Source organism: Neomonachus schauinslandi, chromosome X (genome assembly GCF_002201575.2).
Source record: "Neomonachus schauinslandi chromosome X, ASM220157v2, whole genome shotgun sequence".
Lineage (NCBI taxonomy): Eukaryota > Metazoa > Chordata > Mammalia > Carnivora > Phocidae > Neomonachus > Neomonachus schauinslandi.
In genome coordinates this window covers 119,558,489-119,582,096 of record NC_058419.1, presented here as the reverse complement: position 1 = coordinate 119,582,096, position 23,608 = coordinate 119,558,489, and the positions used below count along the sequence as shown (strand labels likewise).

The following is a 23,608-nucleotide window of genomic DNA, read 5'->3' as shown; positions in this document are numbered from 1 at the left end:
ACTAGAGTGAAGAAATAAAAACAGACTGAGAGGAGCAGGGGCTCCTTGCTAAGGTACAAATGACTATTGGTATCCATTTGGGGTTGTTCCTTGTACCATAATGAACTTATATAGTAGGTTAAGTTTATTTCTCAGCAAGTCCTTGGAGTTCACTCCTTGTCACTCCCATGTTTGGCTGGATTCTCATTCCTTATCCATCCACATCTCCCAGATGGATTCTGGATAGAATTCTTTCCATTTTTCTTTTTCTTTTTTTAAAGATTTTATTTATTTATTTGACAGAGAGAGACACAGCGAGAGAGGGAACACAAGCAGGGGGAGTGGGAGACGGAGAAGCAGGCTTCCCGCCGAGCAGGGAGCCCGATGCGGGGCTCGATCCCAGGACCCTGGGACCCTGACCTGAGCCAAAGGCAGATGCTTAACGACTGAGCCACCCAGGCGCCCCTCTTTCCATTTTTCTAACCCAGATGCCCTCTTCTTACACTTCTCCCGGACCCTCCTGTCTTTCTTAATCCCAGCGTCAGAAGTGACCTCAGCACCTCCTTCTGGGCTCCCAGGGAAGCCCCTGATTAGATCTACAAATTAGATCTTGTATATTTTCCTTTACCAATTATGTGTCTAATTGTCGCAACCATGACATGCTCCATCAAAATTTAAAGATGTTAACTGTTCTCGAGAGTGACTTTTTGATTCAACCATTATTTCCTGGAGTTGTTGCTTGACTAGAGATTTGGTTAAATTTCAGGTAACATGAACTCCCTTTTCATAGAATGTCCAAGTCTATGCTGTTCTTCTATCTGCCGGCCTGGTTTTTCTCACGAGGGCTGCCCATTGTGGGTCAACAGTCAGCTCCCTTATTTTTCCTATCAGAGATTTTCTGTACCACATATAATACAAAGCTATTACCTTGTTTTTGTAGAAATGAGAACGAAATCTTTGCTTTCTAATTTTACTCCTTCCCCTTTATTATTGGTTGCTACTGTCTTATGCAACATGATTCTTCCCTGGGTACTCATCAGCAGGTATAGTTTTCAGCTTGGCATGGCTCAAACCTCAAACTTTTGAAGTTTTAAAGCAGCCGAGTTGCACAGACGGTCAATAAATCACTCGCTATCGCCACTTTATTGCTTGTAAGGTGATTACCCCGCTTTGCCCATAGCGACTTTTCAATTTGATTAAAATGCAGTTTCATCAGGTCGTGGTTGAGTCCTCCAGATGTAAAAATACATAAAGCAATGAGAGAAGCCTATGCTCAAATATTTTTATAACTGCCCTTCACCTCTTTAACCATCTACTCCAGCACTTTTGTGGTCCTCGTCCTATAATTCAAAATTCCATGCTCTTTGCCAAAGTAATTTTTATTTAGTGCTTATTCCAACCTCTTGTCTTTGTGAGAGTGTATTATTTTTTTTCTGCTACCTGGTGGTGAGCATTGGTCCTGCTGCAAAGCATTTTCTTCGTCTCAAGTTAGCTCCTATGTGATCTGTAAATCAGGCTCTGATGGTGGTATAACATGGAAGGTGTCTTGGTTTATTTGCGGTTGTTTTCCAGACCCAGGGAGCCAGGAGAGTGGGAGTGGAATTGTTATCTTAGGCAGGAAAAGGAGAAACTCTCAGCTTGGCTACTGTCCTGGCAGCAGGAGCCCTTTTGACTGTATGGAGGCTGGAAGTGTGACACCGGGGTGGGGGTGGGGGGCCTCTTCTCTGTCAGAGACTTCTCTTTGTGTCCTCACACGTTGGAAGGGGTGAGGGAGCTCTCTGGGGTCTCTTTTATAAGGGCACTAATCGCATTCCTGAGGGCTTTTTGACTTAGTCACCTCCCAAAGGCCCCACCTCCTAACATCATCACACAGGGGGATGGGATTTCTGGGGCACACACACGTTCAGACCATAGCATGGGTCATGTGGCAGGCTGTCCTCTTGCCTTGTCCATCTCCAGGGGCCCCCCTCCCCGCCTCCACCCTGCACCCCCTACACAGGGCCTCTGCCCTCTGCGGATTGCCTTGGCTTCCACCAGCGGGTTAATGCCTGGCCAGCATTTCACTCTGCTCTAGCTGTAGTGTTTGAATATCCTCAGTGGTGACACGTAGGCCGCCTGCCTGAGTGGTGCACTTTATGTCACAAGAGAACCAGTTATTGGTTCGGTTGCAGTGATTGGATTTGGAGTGGCAGGCCTCGACCCTGTTTGCCCCTCTGGCCCTCTCGTTTTGACGCCTTGCTTTTGCAGAACTTGAGGTTTTTCAGAAATGTGTGTGGTCGATCTTCTTACTTTGCGGTTCTGTATTTGTGCATTTGTCTACTCACTAAAATGTACTCGTAACCCCACATTGATACGTGCGGTACTCTCCGGTTATTCACAGACATGTGCGTGTGCGGAGTGGCAAAAAGTCTGAGTCACCCGAAAGGCACCCTCCTGGCTCCGCCATCTTACTTCGGCTCTCCGACTATAAGCAAGTGTCCTTTGTACAGATTGTTTAGTGCCATGTTTTTCACATTTTTGTGCTTTTTTTTTTTTTAATTGGTAATTTGCTGTTTGTCGTGGGCCCGAAATGCAGGGCTGGAGTGCCCCTGGTGTTCGCACGCGCAAGAAGGCTGCAGTGCGCCTTGTAGAGAGAAGCCGTTGGGCAGATAAGCTTCACTGGGGTAGGAGTTGCAGCGCTGCAGCCGTGACTTCAAGTGGGAGTGAATCAGCGGTATATACTCAAGAAGAGGTCTTCAAACAGAACCACAAAAAAGCAGGGTTGTATATTGCCTGGCTTACAAAAACGTGACCAGAGGCTTGTAGGAACCCAGCCCTGCGTATCACTTAGGGACATTGCTTCGGTAGTCACTAATTCGGTGTTCACGGGGACTTTATAGAACGGGACGGCTGCACATAACAAAACTTGACTGTGCTCCAGACCGAAGGTTGGTGTCTCCACAAAATTCACGTGTTGGAACCTAACCCTCGAGGGGATGGTGTTAAGAGGTGTGGCCCTTGGGCCGTGATCGGGCCGTGAGAGCTGAGCCCTCATCAGCGGGGTCATGTCCTTACAAAAGAGACCCCGGAGAGCTCCACCGTTGTTTCCGGCATGTGACGGCACCGTGAAGAGATGGCTGCCCATGAACCGGGATGGGGCTCTTCACCGGACACCGACCCTGCAGCGCCTTGATCTTGGACTTCCAGTCTCCAGGACTGTGAGAAATGCACTTGCGTTGTTTCTAAGCCGCCCAGTCTGCGGTGCTCTGTCAGAGCAGCCTGAGAGGACTAAGGCGGACTGGATCTACATTCCGTTACAGCAGAGCTGCCTGTGCGGGAGCAATTCCTTCTGCCTGGAAGGTAGCATGAGAAAATACTACGTGGGGCTTGTTCTGCCGTGTTTCTGCAGATGTCCTGAGTGACGGTTTTCATGCCAGGCTTTCTCTCCCAGGTGTAACTAGCATGGTCAATGCAGGAGCGATGAGCGGCTCTGGAAACCTGATGGATTTCCTCGATGAGCCATTCCCTGATGTGGGGACGTATGAGGACTTCCACACCATCGACTGGCTGCGGGAAAAGTCCCGGGACACCGACAGACACAGAAAGGTAGGTGGCAATCATAAAGACATGTCGAAGGGGCTCCCGTCAGGTGGCTGGGCCGTGCTTTCGTGGGGCAGTTGCTGAGGTAGGGTTAGGTCACATGTCACATACTGGGCGAGATTCTGAAGGAGAGAAGGGCTAGCGAGAGAGGCAGAGATGTGGACAGGTAATTATGAGATTACCCGCGTTGGGTGGGAGGCTGCGTCATGCAGAGGTATGGTGTGGAGGGCGATGAGGGGACTCCAGAACCAGACAAATCAGGTACATCCTGCCCTTGATGCCTTTAGGCTGGGTGACTTTTGGGGCACCATTTCTAGACCCTGGTTTCTCCTCTATAAGGGTGGAGGCCATTATAGCTAAAGATTGAGTGAGTTGAGTTGCCTGTGTATGGAAGCACATTCCACAGTGCCTGGCAGCTAGTTGGCGATCAATCTCTATTTTAGTGGCCACCATAAAGTTCGGTATAAGTGCTGCGGGATCATTCAGAGGGATGGTTAGGGAAGGGTTTTTTAGAGACGGTGACGTTTCAGTTGGGCCTTGAAGGTTGCCTAGGAGTTTGCTAGGCGGAGAAGGGGGAAAAGATTCTAAAATCAGGAGGGGCCCTTTTTTAAGTCAGAGGCATGAGAGAACACCGCACAGTAGGTGGTTCGGGAGCTCTGAGGCCTGGGGGAGGGCTCACAGGATGGGAGGACACGGGCAGGGCGCCACACCGGGAATGACCAAGTAGGCCATGAAGATGAGTTTGGGTTTCATCTTCATGGTCACAGAATACAAGAAAAATGCATTGCAGAGGGAGAAACAGGAAGCTTGGAAATCAGTTCAGGAGAAAAGAGGAAGAAGGTCTGACGAAAGGCAGCGAAGTGCAGATGGAGAGAGGCTCAGGGTCAAGAGTTATTCAGAGGAGCCCCTGACAGGATTTGGGGTGGGGTATTGGGGATAGGCAGGGAGTGGAGTCCAGGATGAGGCCCTGGCCGCGGTTAGAAGGGGGGGATGCCCTCGTTGGCAAGAAGGAAGGAAAGGGGAGCAACAGATTTGAGGGGGAGGCCGGTGAGTTCTGTCTCAGCCACTTTGGCTTCGAGCTGTTTACCCAGCCTGCAGCTGGGGGTGGTTGGCAGGCGGCGAGAACTCTGTAGTTCAAGGGTGCGGTCAGGGCTGCGGTGCAGAAGGAGGAGGCCCCAGCATGTGAGTGGGCGCCGAAGCTTTAGAAGTGGCCCAGGTGGCCTGGGTGTGCACGGAGAGGGAGAAGTAAGGAGGGGGTCGGAACTCCGGGCCCTGCCGAGATTTAGCAAGTGCAGTGGGAGGTCGGCGGGGCGCCTGTGACAGACAGCTGGGAGAGGCAGGGAGAGGTGAAGGAGGGCAACCGGCAAAGTGGTCTCGAGCGAGAGGAGGAGAGAGTGGTGAGGCCGGGGTGGCCAGCCAGGTCACTCTCCGTGGAGAGGTAAAGTAGGAGGCAGCCCCACAGCCTGGGGACTGTCGGCGGCCTCGGGGAGAGAGCACCTTCCGAGCAGGACAGGGAGTGACGTCCGGGGTGCCGCTGGGTCCCATCATTTCCCGCAAGTTGGCGGGAGTGGGGTAGGGAGTCCGGAAGATGAGCCAGCCTCCTGGCTCCGGTGTGGAGGACAGTGGCAGAGAGGGCAGCCTCCGGCCCGGAGCGGAGGTTGCTGGACTCTGACCCGCGGGCGCAGTCCAGCCTGGCACCTGCTCTGGTAAGGAAAGTTTCCGTGGAACACAGCCGCGCCCATTCACATGCACATTCCCCATGGCTCCTCCTGTGCCGCCGGAGCAGAGCTGAGTAGTTGTGACAGAGGCCGGCTGACCCGCAGAGTCGAAAATCTTTCCAGAAAATGCTCTAAGGAGCTCAGGGAGGAATGGCGTTGGAACAGTGTGTTCAGACACGTTCATCCTCCTGCTGAAGGTGATCCGGGCTAGCCCATTCAGAGTTCTTGCTGCTAGCCTTTGACCTTGAAAACAAAAGAAGGAAATGAACTCTGTGTTGAAGAGCTTCTTTCGTGAGCAGACTGTAAGGTGAGGGTTAAAGTGGTAATTCTCATTTAAAATGGTGACGACGAATGGCTGTCTCCCTTCAGAATGGCTTCTGAATCCTCAAAGTTCAAATCACACTTAGGAAGTTTTTTTTAATTAAGTGAATTTTGGGGGGATTCTAAGTCTTTGGTGGCTACAATGGCATCTCTGCAACTGCGTGAACCCGAAAGCCCGTTTTGTCATTGCGCCAGGTAACGGGTAAGGTGACGGAAGTGGCAATTTAGTCACTTAATTACATTCGTTTTCTCACTCACCCCATTTCCCGGAAGAAACCGTTTCAGGGAAGGAAGCGTGAATTGGAAAATGTATCCCGAATCAACTACTGTGTCTTTCTGTTTCTAGATAACCAGCAAAAGCAAGGAGTCCATATGGGAGTTCATCAAGAGTTTGCTGGATGCCTGGTCAGGCTGGGTGGTGATGCTGCTCATCGGCCTGCTGGCGGGTACGTGGAGGGCGCACGCGGTACCCCCCCCCGCCCCCCGCCCCCCGCCCTGGGGACGGGGCTGGAGGTGCCGCGGAGCCTCAGAGCACCAACTCTTCCTGTTCAGGCTGGTGTTCTGAAAATGGACTGGTTCTCTTTTACCCCCGTGCAAGGGATTTATTACTTGAAATGCCTCAGAGCAAACTACACAACCATACACTTAACATAAAACGTATCATCAATAAGGCAAGACCCCAGGGCATGGGCCCAAATGCGGTCACTGGAAAAAAGCTGTTAATTAGAGGGCCATGTCTGCACAGCACACAGGTTTATGGCCATACTGGATTTTATCGAAAGCACATAGTTTGCATTCTGTAGTACCGGGTTATGTAGAAGGCAAGCAAGTATGGGAACACTTTGATCTCTAATAATAAAGCGCCGTATGAGAGTGGTCTTTACCAATACTGGCGGGCCCTGGAGTGAATCGTACACATCCTAGGATACTCAGAATAATCCGAGACACCTGCAGGGCCTGAGGTAGGCCCAGAGCAAATATGTCCAGCCTGTGCGTTGTTCTGACCCTCAGGGACACTGTATCCTCCAATTTTTATAATCCCAGCACCATGCTTGCAAGCAGTCGATGTTTTCCAGAGTGAATGGAAGCGTATCTGGAGGGGAAACCTGCCCTTCTAATATCAAATGTACCAGCTCTCCATGGAAATTCTGTCCTGAGACGTTAATTTCCTTTTAGGAGGCTCTGAAGGTTAATGTCTAAGATTAAAAAAATCTGAGCACACTAACAGCGATTCCCTTAATAAAAATCACCTACCTGTAATAACATAATAGTTACGGTTATAGGATTGATCAGCGAATGACTGTCATAAAGGCAGAATATAGTAAAAGCTGTGAGAAAGAGAATACTAACGGGGCATAGATACAAATTGTGTGATTACAGAGGGTTTGGATTTCTGGGCATTCCTTCCTTTATCCCGTACACAGTTGTGGGAGGGGCTTGGTTGCCAGGGAGGGCAGCCGGCGCTGAAGAGCCAAGAGTGCTGAAGTGGGGATCCTTTTCCTCTTCTCACGGTGGCTGTTCTCGCATGTCCCCAATTTTAGCCTTCTGTTCCCAGGGGCAGCCCGGGTATAGAGCAGCAGCAGTGTTGGCAGGGAATTCGGTTTCATGCCTATACGGTGTTTCGCCACGAATTTGACTGCTTCCATGAACACCTTTGTAAGTGGGCAGGGGAGGAATTTGCTGGGAATTTTGATGTCTTTATTTAGAATAGATTTAAGAAACTGTATACCGTATCATTATTCTTGGCTTCTAGGCAGGAGAAATAAAGAGAGGGAATGCAGAAATCCGGAATAGATGTTCTAGCGTCTCGCCAGAGCAGACAGCACAGCATGGATTTATTGACTAACGTAAGAGCCCGACCGGGCTCTCTTGAACAAATCTGATATTGACCAGTTGGTTTCCTTGTCAACCCAATTTCCGCCAGTTCTTTCAGGAAGAATCACCTGGGGAATGAAAGCAAAACATCCGGCTGCCTGGGCTTCAAGTCAGTAGTATCCCTGGAGATGGTGCCCTAGCACTGGGTAAAGCCCCCTTCTTTCTCCCAGGCCCCTCCACCTGTGATCCTAATGCGCAGCCAGGGTTGAGCACCCCCGCCGAAGGGTGCTCTGTGGCCCCTGCCCCCCAGACGAATACAGGAGGAAGGTGAGAAGGGGATGACGCTGGCAGTGAAGGTGGCTAAAGTGTGCTGGCTAAAGTCAGCAAATTGTGTCCCCTTCACTTTTCTCCTCCCCAGTTGTTCTCACAGTGCAGGAGGACTCAGGGGGTCCCCCTGCCTGGCCAGTCCTCTCTCCTCAGCGACACCCTGGACATTATATTTTGACTCCCATGATGGAGAGGCCCAAGCGGCGGCTCCTCTGCGGGGCGCTTATCGAGAGTCCCCACTGGGTGTCGCTGTTGTTCCACCGACCGAAGCCGAGCCGCGCGGCGCTGTCAGGCAAGTCAGCCCAGAAGACCCGGGGAGGGATGAGCTGATTGCAAACGAAATCTGGGATGATCATTGGGTCTCGCCCTTGGATATCTACAGGACCCCTCCCTCGCCTTCTTTAGGTCTTTTTTTTTTTTTTTAAGACTTTATTTATTTATTTGAGAGAGAGAGAATGAGAGAGAGCATGAGGTGGGGGAGGGTCAGATGGAGAAGCAGACTCCCCGCCGAGCAGGGAGCCCGATGCGGGACTTGATCCCAGGACTCCAGGATCATGACCTGAGCCGAAGGCAGTCGCCCAACCAACTGAGCCATCCAGGCGCCCCTTCTTTAAGTCTTTGTTCAAATGTCTTACAACGCGTGAGGTATTCCCTGACCACCTTTTCTAAAAGTCACCTCTCCCTCTCACAGCCTCATCCCCCTCGCCCCAGTGTGTGTGTGTGTGTGTGTGTGTGTGTGTGTGTGTGTGTGTGTAAAAGCTTTATTAAGATATATTAAACATTCCATGCAGTTCACCTTGTCAAAGCGTACAGTGCAGCGGTTTCTAGCATATTCAGAGTTGTAAAACCATCACCGCACTCCATTTTAGAACATTCCTGTCAGCCCCCAGAGGACCTCCATACCCCTTAGCTATCAAGCCCTGCTGCCCCCAGCCGCCTCCCAGCCCCAGGAAGCTGCTCATCTCACTCTGTGTCTCTGTATATTTGCCTATTCTGGACATTTCGTATAAGTGGAATCCTACAGTATGTAGTCTTGTGGTTAGCTTTCTTCACTCGGTGTCCTGTTTCTGGGGTTCGTCCTGGAGTGGGCATCAGCGCTCCGTTCTTTTTTGTTGCCAAATACTATTCCATTGTGTGGCTGGACCACATTCGATTTCTTTGTTCAGCAATATGGGCCTATGGGCTGTTTCCACTTTTTGGCTACTGTGAATAGTGCTGCCGTGAGCATTCGTGTGCAAGTCTTCGCATAGGCGTATGTTTTCACGTCTCTTGGGTGCACACCTCGGAGTGGAATTGCTGGGTCAGATGGCAGCTCTGTGGTTAACTGTTTGAGGGACTGCCAGGCTGTTTTCCAAAGGGGCTGCACCCTTGTCACGTGCTGTAATTTGCTCCCTAGCACTTAACTGTCTTCTCACAGAGCCCTGATTTACTTATGTTCAGTGTCCTGTGCCCCCCCGGCCCCCCCCCCCCCAGCCGATGTGCAGGTCCACAAAGGCTGGGAGCTGAGTCTGCTTTGTTCCCTGCCATATCCCCAGGGCGTGGAACAGGGACTAGCACATAGGAACTTGGTGCTTAGTAACTACCCCTTGAGTAAATGGATGGACCTGGGTTTTCTGATTTTCATTCATTTATGGATTTATGGATATAAAGTTCCTGCCACGTACCCAACACAGATACAACAGTGGACAAGGCAGGTGGCCCTTACCCACTTAGAGTGGACACAGAGCCTGGACATCTGGCCTGACCCCTACTTTGCGTACAAACCACACAACAGAATCTCCACCCCCCCCCCACACTTATGGACTAGACACTGTACACACACACACACTCATGTGATTAGGATATGAGAGGTATGATGATGGGGGAATGCCTGGGAGGTACACCTAGGCCAGACTTAGGAAATCAGGAAAGGCTTCTCGGAGGAGGTGATGTAAATATTGAATCTGGAAGATAAATAGGAGGTTGGCAGGTCTGGGAAGGACAGTGCTGATTGAGGTGGTGTAGAAAGGAGAGCCTGGTGCACTCCAGGAATGTGGTGTGGGTAGGATGGGGGCAGTTAGTGATGGAAAGAGATGAGGTGGGAAAGGTATGAGGGGCCAGCTCTTCGAGTCTGCCACCTGCTAAGGATTCAGGCGTTCTCCCAAGAACAGTGGGCAGCTTTTGATGTAACAGGAGAGCAGGGAAGGGTAAGCCCTGGTGCAGGTGTGCAGATGCAGATGGAGAATTGATGTTGTTATAAGGATCCAGTAAAAGTTTGAAAAATTTAGTAGCCTGAAAGTATTCCCTGCCTCCCTAAAAGACTCTGGAATGGGTTATTCTAGAAAGAGATCCAAGGTAGCCTTCTGTGGGCCACTGCACACACTTATTTATCTCACTTCTACCCACCTTTAGTTACCTACTTATATAGATCCACAATCCCTTATCTATGATTTAAAAAATCCAGAAAGTTCTGATAAGTGGGATTTTCTAAATTTGGTGGCAAAACCTTACTTGAATGATGAGGCTATTATAGTCCTTATGCTTCCTTTTTGTCTGAATTGTCAGGTTTGCCTGAGAAATATTAATGTATGTGATCCCAGCATCAGGCCCCAGAAGCCACTGAGGGGGTTACCTCATTTATAGGGCCCATGTACCCTGTTTCTAGAATTTGGAAGGAGTCAGTTTTAAAAGCTGCTTGGCCCCAGTGGCTTGTGATGACTTAAGCCCTGCATGTCTGTCGCTCCTGTTGGATTTAAGCCACCCAGGCACCACCGTCCTTGGCCTCTGTTTCTCATGGGGCTGGGCATGGCCTTGCCCACAGCGGAAGTGCTCAGGAGACCTCTCCATGGCCCTTCCGCTGCGTGGTCGTAACCCCCCTCCCCCCACCCCGCCTCTGGCTCGGCCTGCCTGGCTGCTGGGCTCCCACGTCGGCCCCCTGGCCCTGTGTTCTCCTGCCTCATCACAGGATGGTTCCTCTGAGTGGTTCTTGCTGCTTCTTCCAGGCACCTTGGCTGGGGTCATCGATCTTGCCGTCGACTGGATGACCGACTTGAAGGAGGGGGTCTGCCTGTCTGCCTTCTGGTACAGCCACGAGCAGTGCTGCTGGACTTCCAACGAGACCACTTTTGAGGACAGGGACAAGTGTCCCCTATGGCAGAAATGGTCGGAGCTGCTGGTGAATCAGTCGGAGGTGGGTTTCTGGGGTCCTGGCTGGGGATGCCCGCCATTCCACGGGCGCCTTGCAACACCACTGGGCCTTCTGTGCCTGTCTGGGCTTCCTTCCAGGGTCTGTTCTGTCCTTCCAGGGTCTGTTCTGATACCTGTCCTTGGCTCAGTCCCAGCGCGACTTGGCTTCTTCCAGCTCTGATGTGCCAGCTAGAGCAGGATAAGCTTTCCCTAGTGATTCACGTGCACGATATATGTATATATTCGTAAAAGTCTTGTTGTTTCTCTTACCAAGAGTGGTTTGCTGACTGTGCTGAAGAAGCAGCATTGCTTTGTATATCTTCTGATAAGTTATCTTTTCTTTTGTTAAAAACAATATGAGCTTTATGAGATATGATTCACATTCTGTATGGTTCTCCCATTTAAAGTGTACAGAGCACTAGCTCGTGGAAGATTCACAGAGTTGTGCTACCGTCACCACAGTACAATTTTAGAACCCTTCATCATCCCAAAAGAAACCTGGTACCCATTAGCAGCCACTCCCCACTCCTCCCAACCCACCAGCCCTAAGCAACCTCTGATCTCTCCTGTCTCCAAGTGGAATCCTACACGATGTGGACTTTGGTGTCCCACTTCTTTCACTCAGCATCCTGTTTTTTAGGTTCATTCATGTTGTAGCATAAATTGGCGTTCCCTTCCTTTTCGTGGCTGAATCCTGTTTCATTGTACGGCTAGACCGTATTTATCCACTCCTTAGTTGAGGAACACGGGCTGCTTTCGCTCTTGTGCTGTTAGGAACGATTTTGTTTTGAACGTTTGTACACAGGTTTTTGTGTGGGCATATTTTTCATCTCTCTTGGGTCTAGACTTAGTCGGGGAATTGGTGGGTCCTATGGCAACTCTGTGTTAAGCCTTTTGAGGAATATTTTCCAGAGTGATCTTGCCATTTTCCAACCCCACCAACTGCGTGTGAGGGTTTCTGTTGGCCCACCTCCTCGTCAGCACTTGTGATAGTCTGGATTCGATTCTAGCCATCCTAGCAGGTGTGACGTGCCATCTCAGTGTGGTTTAAGTACTCGTCTTCCAGTGCATTTGAGGAGTGCATTGTGGAAGATGTTTCTGAGCCTTCTGTGATAGGAGTGTTCCGGTGAACTACAGACTGGCACTTGCCTTCACGGCGCTTAGAGCTTCACATCTGTCCAAAAGTCTTCATTCGGGAAGAAGGTTAACTTGTAACTGAATTCAGTGGCGATTACGGTGACTCTGGGTCATGGACAGATCAGAAACCCAGGTGGGGCGGGGGAGCTAGGTTGGCGAGATTCACATGCGGGGTAATGCGAGGACGTATTTCTGGAAGATGGATGTGCTTTATCCCTTTTCTCCTCCACCCTGCAACCACACGCTCTTTTTTTTTTTTTGCCCGATACCACAGCTGAAGGATATGTGGAGTGCACTTGGCCATTTTGCTAAACCCCTTCCTCAGTGGAATTGAAAATTAATTCCTTCCAATCTCAGAAGTAGACAGGGATCTTGAAATCTCACACATTCTCAGTGCTCTCCATTACTTCCCCCAAAAGTCTCTATTTGGGTTGATGGGAGTGGGCAGGCAGAATTGGCTGGACACCATATTTTATTTCTTGTCTCCTACCTGCACTATGTTTTTTTGGGGGGGGGAAATATGGCTGTCCATGTTTTCAACCGTTTCTAAGATTTATACTTTGATTCAAAGAATCACTGTTAGCAAGAATGAGAAGTTATTTTTAATCTCAAAAAAGTATGGTTTTAAGTGGGTGAAGAGTATTCCTCAGTCCGATTTCTCTTGCATAGGGTTGAATATACGTGATTGTAAAGGCCTCCAGGTCTCCTGGAACGTGGTTTTGCATTTAATAGACGCACATGTGGCCCTATCCATAGCCTGACTTGTAGGTGACCTCGCTTTCCTTCGCCCCTCACTTGACTAATCCAGATGGTGGCAAGAAGCTGAGGCCCAGAGAAATGTCTCCACCCAGCAGACCAGGTCCTCAGCATCAAAGACCCCAGACTGCGTGTTTGGTTCAGAGAGCATTCTTCATTCATCAGATAATTTGGAATTATTATTCAGAGCATTATTCTGAAGGAGATGATCGCGTTTTTCCCTCTAAAAGCACCTGGCGAGCTCGCTGAAGCACATTTTGCTCCGCGCCCCCCCCCCCCCCCCCCGGGGGGTGTCTGACTCAGCAGCCCCGGGGCAGAGAGTCTGCATTTCGCCCGCGTGCCCCGGGATGCTGATGCTGTGGGTCCGGGACCACAGCGGGTTTCAGTGCTGCCGCTTGCGCCGCCATGGGTGGGGCCTTCATGAAGGCCGGGGAGGCCGCTGCACCGCAGCCGGGACACGACGAACCTTCCAGGGGCTCCGCGGCAGAGTTTTCGGCGTCACGCCTTTCATGACCTCTAGCGCGAGTGACGACGCCAGCCGAGGGCTGTCCGCCGCATCCATGCAGGCGGAGATCTCCGCCGGTGGAGGGCACGTGGAAACAGCTCCCGGAGGGACGCCCGGGGCTGGGTTGGTGTGTGCCTGCCGTCGCAAGAGCAACGGCTCAGAAAACCAGCCCTGGCCTCTCTGCGGACACAGGGCCGGACGCGAAGCTGCGCAAGCCCCCGAAGCTCCCGCTGCCCGGGGGGAGGGGCGGGGGGCCGGGGGGCGGGGGGGCGGAGCTCGGCTCTGCCAAGGCTCACGTGTTCTTTCTTGTTTTGTGTGTGTTGTCCAGGGTGCCAGTGCTTACATTCTGAATTACCTCATGTACATCCTGTGGGCATTGCTGTTTGCCTTTTTGGCCGTCTCCCTGGTGCGCGTGTTTGCACCATATGCCTGTGGCTCGGGTATACCAGAGGTGAGTGGGGGCCGAATTTCTCTTGTGCCAATAATAAGAAAAGCAAATACTTACGTAGCACTTAGGTGCCAAGCACAGTCCCGAGCATTTGGTATCTGTTAACTCATTGAGTCCTTCCGGTGAGCCTCTGAGGCAGGCTCTGCTATATTTCATGTGATAGTTGAGGAAACTGAAGCACAGAGAGGTTAAGCAACTTGCCTGAGGTCACACAGCTGGTTAGCTACAAGTTGAACCCAGCTGTCTGGCTTCAGGATTTATGCTCTGTATTCAGGATTTATGCTCTTTTGCTTCTCAGATGATTAAATTCTTGTCTTTGCAAACCAGGCATAACTCTTAAAGCCTGTGGAATCTGAGTTCATTAACCACATACATAAATGTGGCACTTGAGAAACTTGTCAGTGCATCTATGACGTCATGTGAAAAAAGACAGTAACGGACGTTTGTTGCTCGGAACGTTGACTGATGAGTCAACTCTCTTATGAGTCAACTCCCTTGCCACGTTTTGCTCCTCTGGTGACAGGGTAATAGCAATCTCTAAAATACGTAATTCCACATTCAGGGCATGCACCGAGAATGCACCCCTGTGAGTTAGAGTTCTTATATCGTCTAGCACTCTCATGTAACCCAAGTGTGAGGGAGGTGACCTCACTGATCGAGGAGAATGCCTGAGATTAAACTTCAAATCTAGGAGGCTACAATAATGATAATTGAGCAAGTTCCTCCAAAAGGCCAGAGAGTGAACATTTTAGCCAGAAAGAAGTTTAAAAGTTCTCATATTGGGGTGTCTGGGTGGCTCAGTCGATTAAGTGACTGATTCTTGTTTTCAGCTCAGGTCATGATCTCAGGGTCGTGAGATGGAGCCCTGCGTGGGGCTCCTCAATTAGCTCGGCATCTGCTTGGGAATCTCTCTCCCTCTCCCTCTAGAGCCCCTTCCCCCTGCGCTCTCTCTCTACGACAAATAAATAAATATGTTTTTTAAAAAGTTCTTATATTGTCACGATAATCAAGCTGGTGCTTCAGCAGTGCCCCTAGAGGTGGAGATGGTGAGTTTAAAGATGCGACCCTGGTGGCAACAGACCCACATTGGTCCCTGCTCCCCTGCACCCACACTCTTTGGTGGTACTTGCCGACACAGCCGCTGTTCCGGGCAGTTCTTGGACAGGGCTGGAGTAATTGAAAGATTGTCAAAAGCAAAGCCCAACGTTGTCCTGTTCAGGAAAGAGAGAAAAATAGAGTATGTCATGCTGACTTTTTGTTGGTTTGCATTGACATACTGCGGCAGGAACCGGAAGAGCAAGCCGCAGCACCATGCTGTTGCCTTTGTAGAGTCCGTTCTGCTCCCGTGCGGCACGGGCGTTCCTGCAGGTCCCGGGCTGTGCAGCAATGCACGGGCAAGCCCTCCGCCCTGGCGAGCAAACGGCAGCAGGAGCCCAACAGTCAGAAACTTCATCAGCGACGCATGTGAAAAGATAGAAGCCTAGAAAAACAGTAGCCCAGGGGCGCCTGGGTGGCTCAGTTGGTTGGGCATCTGCCTTCGGCTCGGGTCATGGTCCCAGGGTCCTGGGATCGAGCCCCGCATCGGGCTCCCTGCTCGGCGGGAAGCCTGCTGCTCCCTCTCCCTCTGCCTGCCGCTTCCCCTGCTTGTGCTCCATCACTCTGATAAATAAATAAAATCTTAAAAAAAAAAACAACCCAGTAGCCCAGTTTACACATGTGAAACAGTTAAGAAACACAGACTCGCCAGCGCACGTGTGACCTGGTAGACGTTGGAGGCCCACGCTGTGTGCGTTTTGTGCCTTCCTGCGCAGCTCCGTTCTGGTGGTGGCATTTTCTGCGTAGTTCCGTGTTTCTCCCAGATGAAATTGGGCATAAACAGACGCGAAATTTGCATTATGCTCTAGTTCTTCCCCAATGCCTGAATCACACTGGAACAAATTTGTGTTTTCAAAACCAGCGTTACGGCAGAACGGACTGTGTCGTATTTGGTATCTTAAGACCCAAGGCCCCCTGGACGCTAAAGAGCACAGACTGGTGTTGGCCTCTCCGTTTGATGACCCCACTGCCTGACAGTAGGCTTTTTTGGACCCAAGCTACCTTTCCAAAATGAGCAGGTGGCCGATGGGGAATTGGAAAATTTAAAGCAGCAATAAAAGGGGTGATGGCAATCCCATCGTCCCCTTCCAAGAACCAGAGACACATGGCTCAGCTTGTGATCTTGTAGACAGACAGGGGGCTTGGACGTGAGCTCTGTCTGGGAGGGGCTGCCTGGACTTGGTCTTCGTCCAAAGCGGGCATCTATTTGTGACAGCTGAACTCGAAAGGAGTTAAATCCGAAGCCGAGCATGACGTTCCCTATGTGGTGGACGTGCAAGCCACACACTGGTGTGCATGAAACTCAGGAGAGCTGTAGCAAGTGAAAAAAGTGGCAAAAGAATATATAAAGTATGATTCTATTTATACAAAGTCCACAAACAGCCACAGTGAAACCACACACTGTTTAGTGACACACATGTATGCTCAACGTATAAAGGTAGGCAAGGAAATGATTGGGCTCGGGGAGCAGGAAGGTTCCACCGAGGAAGCAAACACAGGGCTTTCATAGGTACCCACTCTTCTCTGAAATGTGCTGGTGGGTACAGGGTGCTTGTTTTATTAATACACTTTTAACCATATATCACATGTAACAGATTCATTTCTCAATTTGTGAAAGAGTTCACAATCTTTTTTTTTAAAGTTTTATTTATTAGAGAGAGAGTGTGCACGAGCGGGTGGGGGGAGGGGAGAGAGAGCACAGAGGCAGAGGGAGAGGCAGACTCCCCACTGAGCAGGGAGCCCCACACGGGACTCGATCCCAGGACCCCGGGATCACTACCTGAGCCCAAGGCAGACGCTTGACTGAGCCACCCAGGCGCCCCCACAGTAATCTTTTTAAGTGCCAGGAACCCAGTGGAGGTTTTATAATTAAGTTTTGGTTAGTATGACTCAGTAGTAGCAGAATTCTCACTATTACTATGGGACAGCTTCAAATTCCTAACCTTAGGGTCCAGCTCTTGGAGGAAAGGGACAGAGTAAAAAGGAAATGTAGATAAATGTTTCATGCATAAAAAGAACCTCCTAGTCAAAACCTGGCTAGCTGTGTAAACCGACTTCACTCGAATTGAGATGCAGGCCCATTCTCCCTCATTTTAGCAAAGGTACTCACTGAGCTATTCAGAAAATAAACCCTTCGTCCGTGGCTTGAAGTGTCAGAGCGCACTTGGGCACATTTACAGACTGCGCATTCTCCCTAGCGTTTGCTTCTGAAACATTTTGATTGCCTGGAATGGACGTTCCTTTGGAAACATTTTTATTTTATTTATTTATTTATTTAATTTATTTTTAAAAGATTTTATTTATTTGACAGCGAGAGACACAGCGAGAGAGGGAACACAAGCAGGGGGAGTGGGAGAGGGAGAAGCGGGCTTCCCGCTGAGCAGGGAGCCCGATGCGGGGGTCGATCCCAGGACCCTGGGATCATGACCTGAGCCGAGGGCAGACATCTAACGACTGAGCCACCTAGGCGCCCCTGGAAACATTTTTAAAAATGCAGATTTAGAGGACATTTATTTTTGTGTAATAAATGCTCTTGTTTAAGCTCTATAAAGCACATTGAAAAGTGTTCTTGGCTATGGGGAGTTAGAGAGAAGAAGGCAAGGGTGTCCCTCTTTCTGTCACTGTTTGCTTTGTTGGTAGAACCCCTGTTGACTCTATAAGAAATCACGTCCTCTTGCTTTGAATTGATGTTTCAGTTCATTACAAAAAGTGAGCACTCTCACAAATATTTATTTACCAGAAAGGTTTTACCTTTAACACCAACAAGTTGCAAAACCACCCCAATACATCCCGTGAAAGCACTGCTTGATTCGGTCTCTATTAATTCATACTAAGTGATTAGGTTTTGGCATTTCCCGGGAATGAATTTGCTTTCTTTAGTCCCTAATTTGATCATGACAATTTTATAAAATCATTATAGAGAATTACAAAATACCTATTACATTGTTCATTTCACCACATGTCGTGGCTGGCAGAGGCTCAGGTAATTTAGATGCTTGTAATCTTCTAAATGCTATTACACTCTTAAACTGTACCCTAGGGTCCAAATCCACATTAACTAACTGACAAAAAATTATAGATAATTTTATTCGAGGCAACACAAAAGGGCAGGACTGTGGCAGGCATAATAAAACATCCCTTAAATAAAGAGATCTGCGATCCCCCGAGCACGGGCTCAAATAAGCCAACTACCACTAGTTAAAGACCACTTTCACCACCGGTAGTCTGTCCGCCATTAGTGAGAGGCTAGTTCAGGAAACACTGTCCGACTGTCTAGCTAGAAGACCTCACTCGTGCTTTAAAGGAAGGAGCTCATTGAGTTCTTGGGAAATGCGTGCCTGCACGCTCACTCACGTGGTCTTTCTCTGTGAATTAAGAAACAGATCTCTATCGGGGCGCCTGGGTGGCTCAGTTGGTTAAGCGACTGCCTTCGGCTCGGGTCATGATCCTGGAGTCCCGGGATCGAGTCCCACATCGGGCTCCCTGCTCAGCAGGGAGTCTGCTTCTCCCTCTGACCCTCCCCCCTCTCATGCCCTCTCTCTCTATCTCATTCTCTCTCTCAAATAAAGAAACAGATCTCTATCAATAATGCCTGAGGTGACGTTGCTCCATTCATACGCCTTTAAAATTTTGAGGATTAGCTCACTTCACGACCCGCCCCGAATCGCCAAAGGTGACATGATGCCGGAGAGTGTTTTGGGACCGTCCCCTGAGTAAGGAGAAATGAGGAATACCCGTACTACTCTTTTCAGGAATGGAGCAGTGATTCTCCACCTGGGCTGCATTTTCGAATTACCCGGGGAGGCTGTATCCCCAGGTATATCCCATGGCTGTATGCCATGCCTGGGATACGCCTCAGACCAACTCCATCAAATCTCCAGGGGGAGAGCCAGTCCTCACTGGTATCTAATTCCCCAGGTGATTCCAGTGAACGTCAAGGCCTTGAGAAGGGCTTGAGGACTGTAATAGCTCTTTTTTTTCCCCTAAATTTTTATTGTTATGTTAATCACCATACATTACATCATTAGTTTTTGATGTAGTGTTCCATGATTGATTGTTTGTGCATAACACCCAGTGCTCCATGCAGAACGTGCCCTCTTTAATACCCATCACCAGGCTAACCTGATCCTCCCACCCCCCCTCCCCTCTAGAACCCTCAGTTTGTTTTTCAGAGTCCATCGTCTCTCATGGTTCGTCTACCCCTCCGATTTCCCCCCCTTCATTTCTTCCCCTCCTGCTATCTTCTTCTTCTTTTTTTTCTTAACATATATATTGCATTATTGGCTTCAGAGGTACAGATCTGAGATTCAACAGTCTTGCACAATTCACAGCACTTACCAGAGCACATACCCTCCCCAGTGTCTATCACCCAGTCACCCCATCCCTCCCACCGCACCCCCCACTCCAGCAACCCTCAGTTTGTTTCCTGAGATTAAGAATTCCTCATATCAGTGAGGTCATATGTATCATATGACCTGTAATAGCTTTTTGAGACATTGATTTCTGGGCAGAGCAGTGTCCACTAGGAGGCACTTTGAAGATATGCAAATATCCTGACACTGACAAGAGATAACCTTGTCCCATTGTGTGTTATGCAGCGGGAATACCGAAATTGACCACAGATTTCATTGGCTGACTCACTCATCATAGGCTTGTAAATTGCCACCTCACACAGTGAACATTCACTCCATTTCAGCCAGTTGTTGGGAGAGGTTGAAGGTAAAAAATTACCCATTGGTGATACTTCTGTATCCAAAGATAGGGGTTTTAGGTAAAGAGGACTCCAGTATATGAAATTCATCACTGAGATTGGCACCCAGTTGAATTCTAAAAGCGTAAGGCGGACTGCACCATTAGGAAGAAAGCCATTATTTGCCTTTTTTGGCCTTTACAAAATGTGGCAGATCTGAAAATGGAGCAAGACGACTCTACCGGTAGTCAAAGTCCTTCTCAATACCAGAGGGCAGGATTCAATGGAAGGGAAGGAGTTGTCCTGGCGTCAATCATCTTTACATCCCCTGGAGATGTGTTATTAGAATGTTGAGCCCCTTCTTTTTCCAACATCGTGTTAAGAATATTTTCAAGCCTACAGAAAAGTTGAAATAATTGCGCAGTAAACTCCCATACCCCTGGCCTGCAGCAGGGGTCAGCAGACTTTTCCAGTAAAGGGCAGGGAGTCACTATTTTAGCCTTTGTGAGCCGAGAGGCAAAATCTAGCAACTATTCTCAGTAAAAGACTAGTAGTCTTGTTTATAAACTACATTTAAAAAATGTTAAAAGCACCCTTAGTTCGTGGGTCATACAAAAGCAGGCAGTGGACTGGATTTGGCCCGCGGGCCATAGTTTGCCGACCCCGACCTACAGCTGAGTTGACCTTTTGTTCTATTTGCTTTGTCACAGAGCTCGCCAGCTTTCTGTCTCTTTATCTTGAACTTCCCTCGATAATCAAAAATTAACAGTTAAAATCAACAGATACATGTTTCTCTTCAACACAACAGAGGGTAACATGAACAGGATAAAATGCCATAAAGAAAATGAGACCCTGATAATTACTTCTTCAGTCCTCATTATGATCTCTTATTACTTTAGAAATTCTTTTTTTTTTAAGTTCTTTTTTTTTTCTTTTAAAGATTTCTTTATTTATTTGTGTGTGTGTGTGAGAGAGAGAGAGTGCGGCGAGGGGTGGTGGTGGGAAGGGCAGAGGGAGAGAGAGTCTTAAGCAGACTCTGCACTGAGCATGGAGCCTGACGCAAGGCTCGATCCTGTGAACCTGAGATCAGGACCTGAGCTGAAACCAAGAGTCGGATGCTTAACCGACTGCACCACTCAGGCGCCCCTACTTTAGAAATTCTTTTTTTTCTTTTTTTTTAAAGATTTTATTTATTTATTTGAGAGAGAGAGAATGAGAGACAGAGAGCATGAGAGGGAGGAGGGTCAGAGGGAGAAGCAGACTCCCTGCCGAGCAGGGAGCCCGATGTGGGACTCGATCCTGGGACTCCAGGATCATGACCTGAGCCGAAGGCAGTCGCTTAACCAACTGAGCCACCCAGGCGCCCCCTACTTTAGAAATTCTTTTTTTTTTTTTTTAAGTTTATTTATTTATTTGAGAGAGAGAAAGAACACAAGCGAGCAGAGGAGCAGAGGAGGGGAACAAGCAGACTCCACGCTGAGCGCAGAGCCCGATGTGGGGCTTGATCTCACCACCCTGGGATCATGACCTGAGCCAAAGGCAGACGCTTAACCATCTGAGCCACCCAGGCGCCCCTACTTTAGAAATTCTTAAGATGTGCTATGCATCGAATGGTTTCAAGTTAACATTAATATAAAATTATATGTTATAAATTCTGTTAATATGAAATTATAGTCAGATCCAAAACTAAAGTAGCTTCTCCTTGGTATGATCAAGTGAGTCTAGTGCTGGGGAATTAGTTACTTCCCTCGCTGCGGCTTCACAGCGGCTCACTCACCCTCGTTCTCCATCCTCTGTTTCAGATAAAGACCATTTTGAGCGGCTTTATCATCAGGGGCTACTTGGGGAAGTGGACCCTGCTGATCAAGACCGTCACCCTGGTGCTGGTGGTGTCCTCCGGCCTGAGCCTGGGGAAAGAAGGGCCGCTGGTGCACGTGGCTTGCTGCTGTGGCAACTTCTTCAGCAGCCTTTTCTCCAAGTACAGCAAGAACGAGGGCAAGAGGCGCGAGGTGAGCAGGCTCCGCTCCGATCTGCAGTGATGGCCTCTTCTGGAAGCCCTGTCCCGGCTCACCTGCATTGCAGGTTTGCATGGCAGGGCTGGGGGCTTACACAGAGCTCTTTGCCTCGCAGGTGCTCTCTGCCGCCGCCGCTGCCGGAGTCTCCGTGGCCTTTGGGGCTCCAATCGGGGGTGTGCTCTTCAGTCTTGAGGAGGTGAGGAGGGGTGGCGGGTGGGGGGACGGGATTCGTGGTTCCGGGGGCTGAGGAACATGTCGATGGCTAGCACAGCGGGAGACCTCCATCTCCAACCCTTTGAGGACTGCATTCGAAGGAGTATTGACAAGATTCCTGCAGCTCATTAAGAAGCCACAGTTTTTGCTGTTAAATATGTTTTCAAGTATTATTTTAAAAATTGCCAATTTTTTTTTTTAATTTTGCAGTCTCTCTTTCTCCTAACTTAATGAGGCATTTCTGTTTTTGGCAACCCGAATGGATCTATTCCAGGGGTCAGCAAATGTTCTCTGCAAAGGGCCAGAGAGTAAATATTCTAGGCTCTGTGGGTCTTCCGGTCTCGGTTGGAACTACTCAGCTTTGTCATTATAGTGGGAAAGCCGCCACACACAACACTCACATGAGTGGGCATGGCCCCATTCCAATAAAACTTTCCTTGTGGATGCTGGAGTGTGCATCTTATATAATTTTCACATGTCACAAAACATTGCTTTTCTTTTTTTTTTTAAAGATTTTATTTATTCGACAGAGAGAGACACAGCGAGAGAGGGAACACAAGCAGGGAGAGTGGGAGAGGGAGAAGCAGGCTTCCCACTGAGCAGGGAGCCCAATGCGGGACTCGATCCCAGGACCCTGGGATCATGACCTGAGCCAAAGGCAGATGCCCAACCGACTGAGCCACCCAGGCACCCCAAAATATTGCTTTTCTTTTGAATATGTTGAATATTACAAAATATTTCTTTTTGACCCCCAGCATTTAAAAACGTAAAAATCCATTCTTAACTCATGGGCCATACAAATACATTTGCCGGGCCAGGGTTTTCCAACCCTTGACCTATTCCGTTGTCTGTAGAATCAGATCCAGAGGTTTATTTGATTTTAAGAGAGTCTTTGTGACCTAAACAGAATTAGGATGAAGTATTTTCATTTCTCTTAAAAAATAGCTCAGACACATCTTGACTAGCATCTGTTCCACTTTTAGACACCGAGTCCTTTAAATACTTCATTGTTGCCTCTTGGTGATAATGAACCCTAGCCTGAGGAAGTCAGTACTGCCCATCTTTGGTCCGTGTGACTGTCCCACTGGGTGGCTGCCGATCAGGGGCTGGGGGCTCAGGGCAGCCCTTTCTTCGGCCAGTCTCATTTTCTCCTTGTTCGTCCCAGGTCAGTTACTACTTTCCCTTGAAGACCTTGTGGAGATCCTTTTTCGCGGCCCTGGTGGCAGCCTTCACGCTGCGATCCATCAATCCCTTTGGGAACAGCCGTCTCGTTCTCTTTTACGTGGAATACCACACGCCCTGGTACATGGCCGAGCTCTTCCCCTTCATCCTGCTTGGGGTCTTCGGAGGCTTGTGGGGAACCCTCTTCATCCGCTGCAACATCGCCTGGTGCAGGAGGCGCAAAACCACCAAGCTGGGCAAGTACCCGGTGCTGGAGGTCATCGTGGTGACCGCCATCACCGCCATCAGCGCCTACCCCAACCCCTACACGCGCCAGAGCACGAGCGAGCTCATTTCCGAGCTGTTCAATGACTGCGGCGCCCTCGAGTCCTCCCAGCTCTGTGACTACATCAACGACCCCAACATGACCCGGCCTGTGGATGACATCCCGGACCGGCCGGCCGGCGTCGGGGTTTACACGGCCATGTGGCAGCTGGCCCTGGCGCTGATCTTCAAAATCGTCATTACCATCTTTACGTTTGGCATGAAGGTCAGTGAAGGGGAAGGAGGGGGTGGGGCGGGGGGACAGTTCATCTCCTCCTCCTTGCCAGGGTAAAATGGCGACGGGGGTGGGGGGCAGTTCATCTCCTCCTCCTTGCCAGGGTAAAATGGCGACGGGGGTGG

General features: G+C 49.5%; 1 protein-coding gene across 2 annotated transcripts in view; it reads left to right on the top strand.

The window, feature by feature from the left end:
• The window catches only part of CLCN4 (chloride voltage-gated channel 4), a 63,799-nt gene that overhangs the window by 21,402 nt on the left and 18,789 nt on the right, over positions 1 to 23,608 (top strand). Inside the window, exons 1-8 of one of the 2 annotated variants that reach the window (XM_044911508.1) lie at positions 1,087 to 1,109; positions 3,420 to 3,564; positions 5,944 to 6,043; positions 10,721 to 10,908; positions 13,631 to 13,753; positions 21,338 to 21,544; positions 21,666 to 21,746; positions 22,929 to 23,474. In XM_044911508.1, coding sequence (XP_044767443.1) covers positions 3,421 to 3,564; positions 5,944 to 6,043; positions 10,721 to 10,908; positions 13,631 to 13,753; positions 21,338 to 21,544; positions 21,666 to 21,746; positions 22,929 to 23,474 — 1,389 coding nt within the window. In that variant the 5' untranslated portion in view covers positions 1,087 to 1,109; position 3,420. Of the gene's footprint in view, positions 1 to 1,086; positions 1,110 to 3,409; positions 3,565 to 5,943; positions 6,044 to 10,720; positions 10,909 to 13,630; positions 13,754 to 21,337; positions 21,545 to 21,665; positions 21,747 to 22,928; positions 23,475 to 23,608 lie in introns of those variants that run through there. The other variant, XM_021684124.1, reaches the window with a different exon arrangement.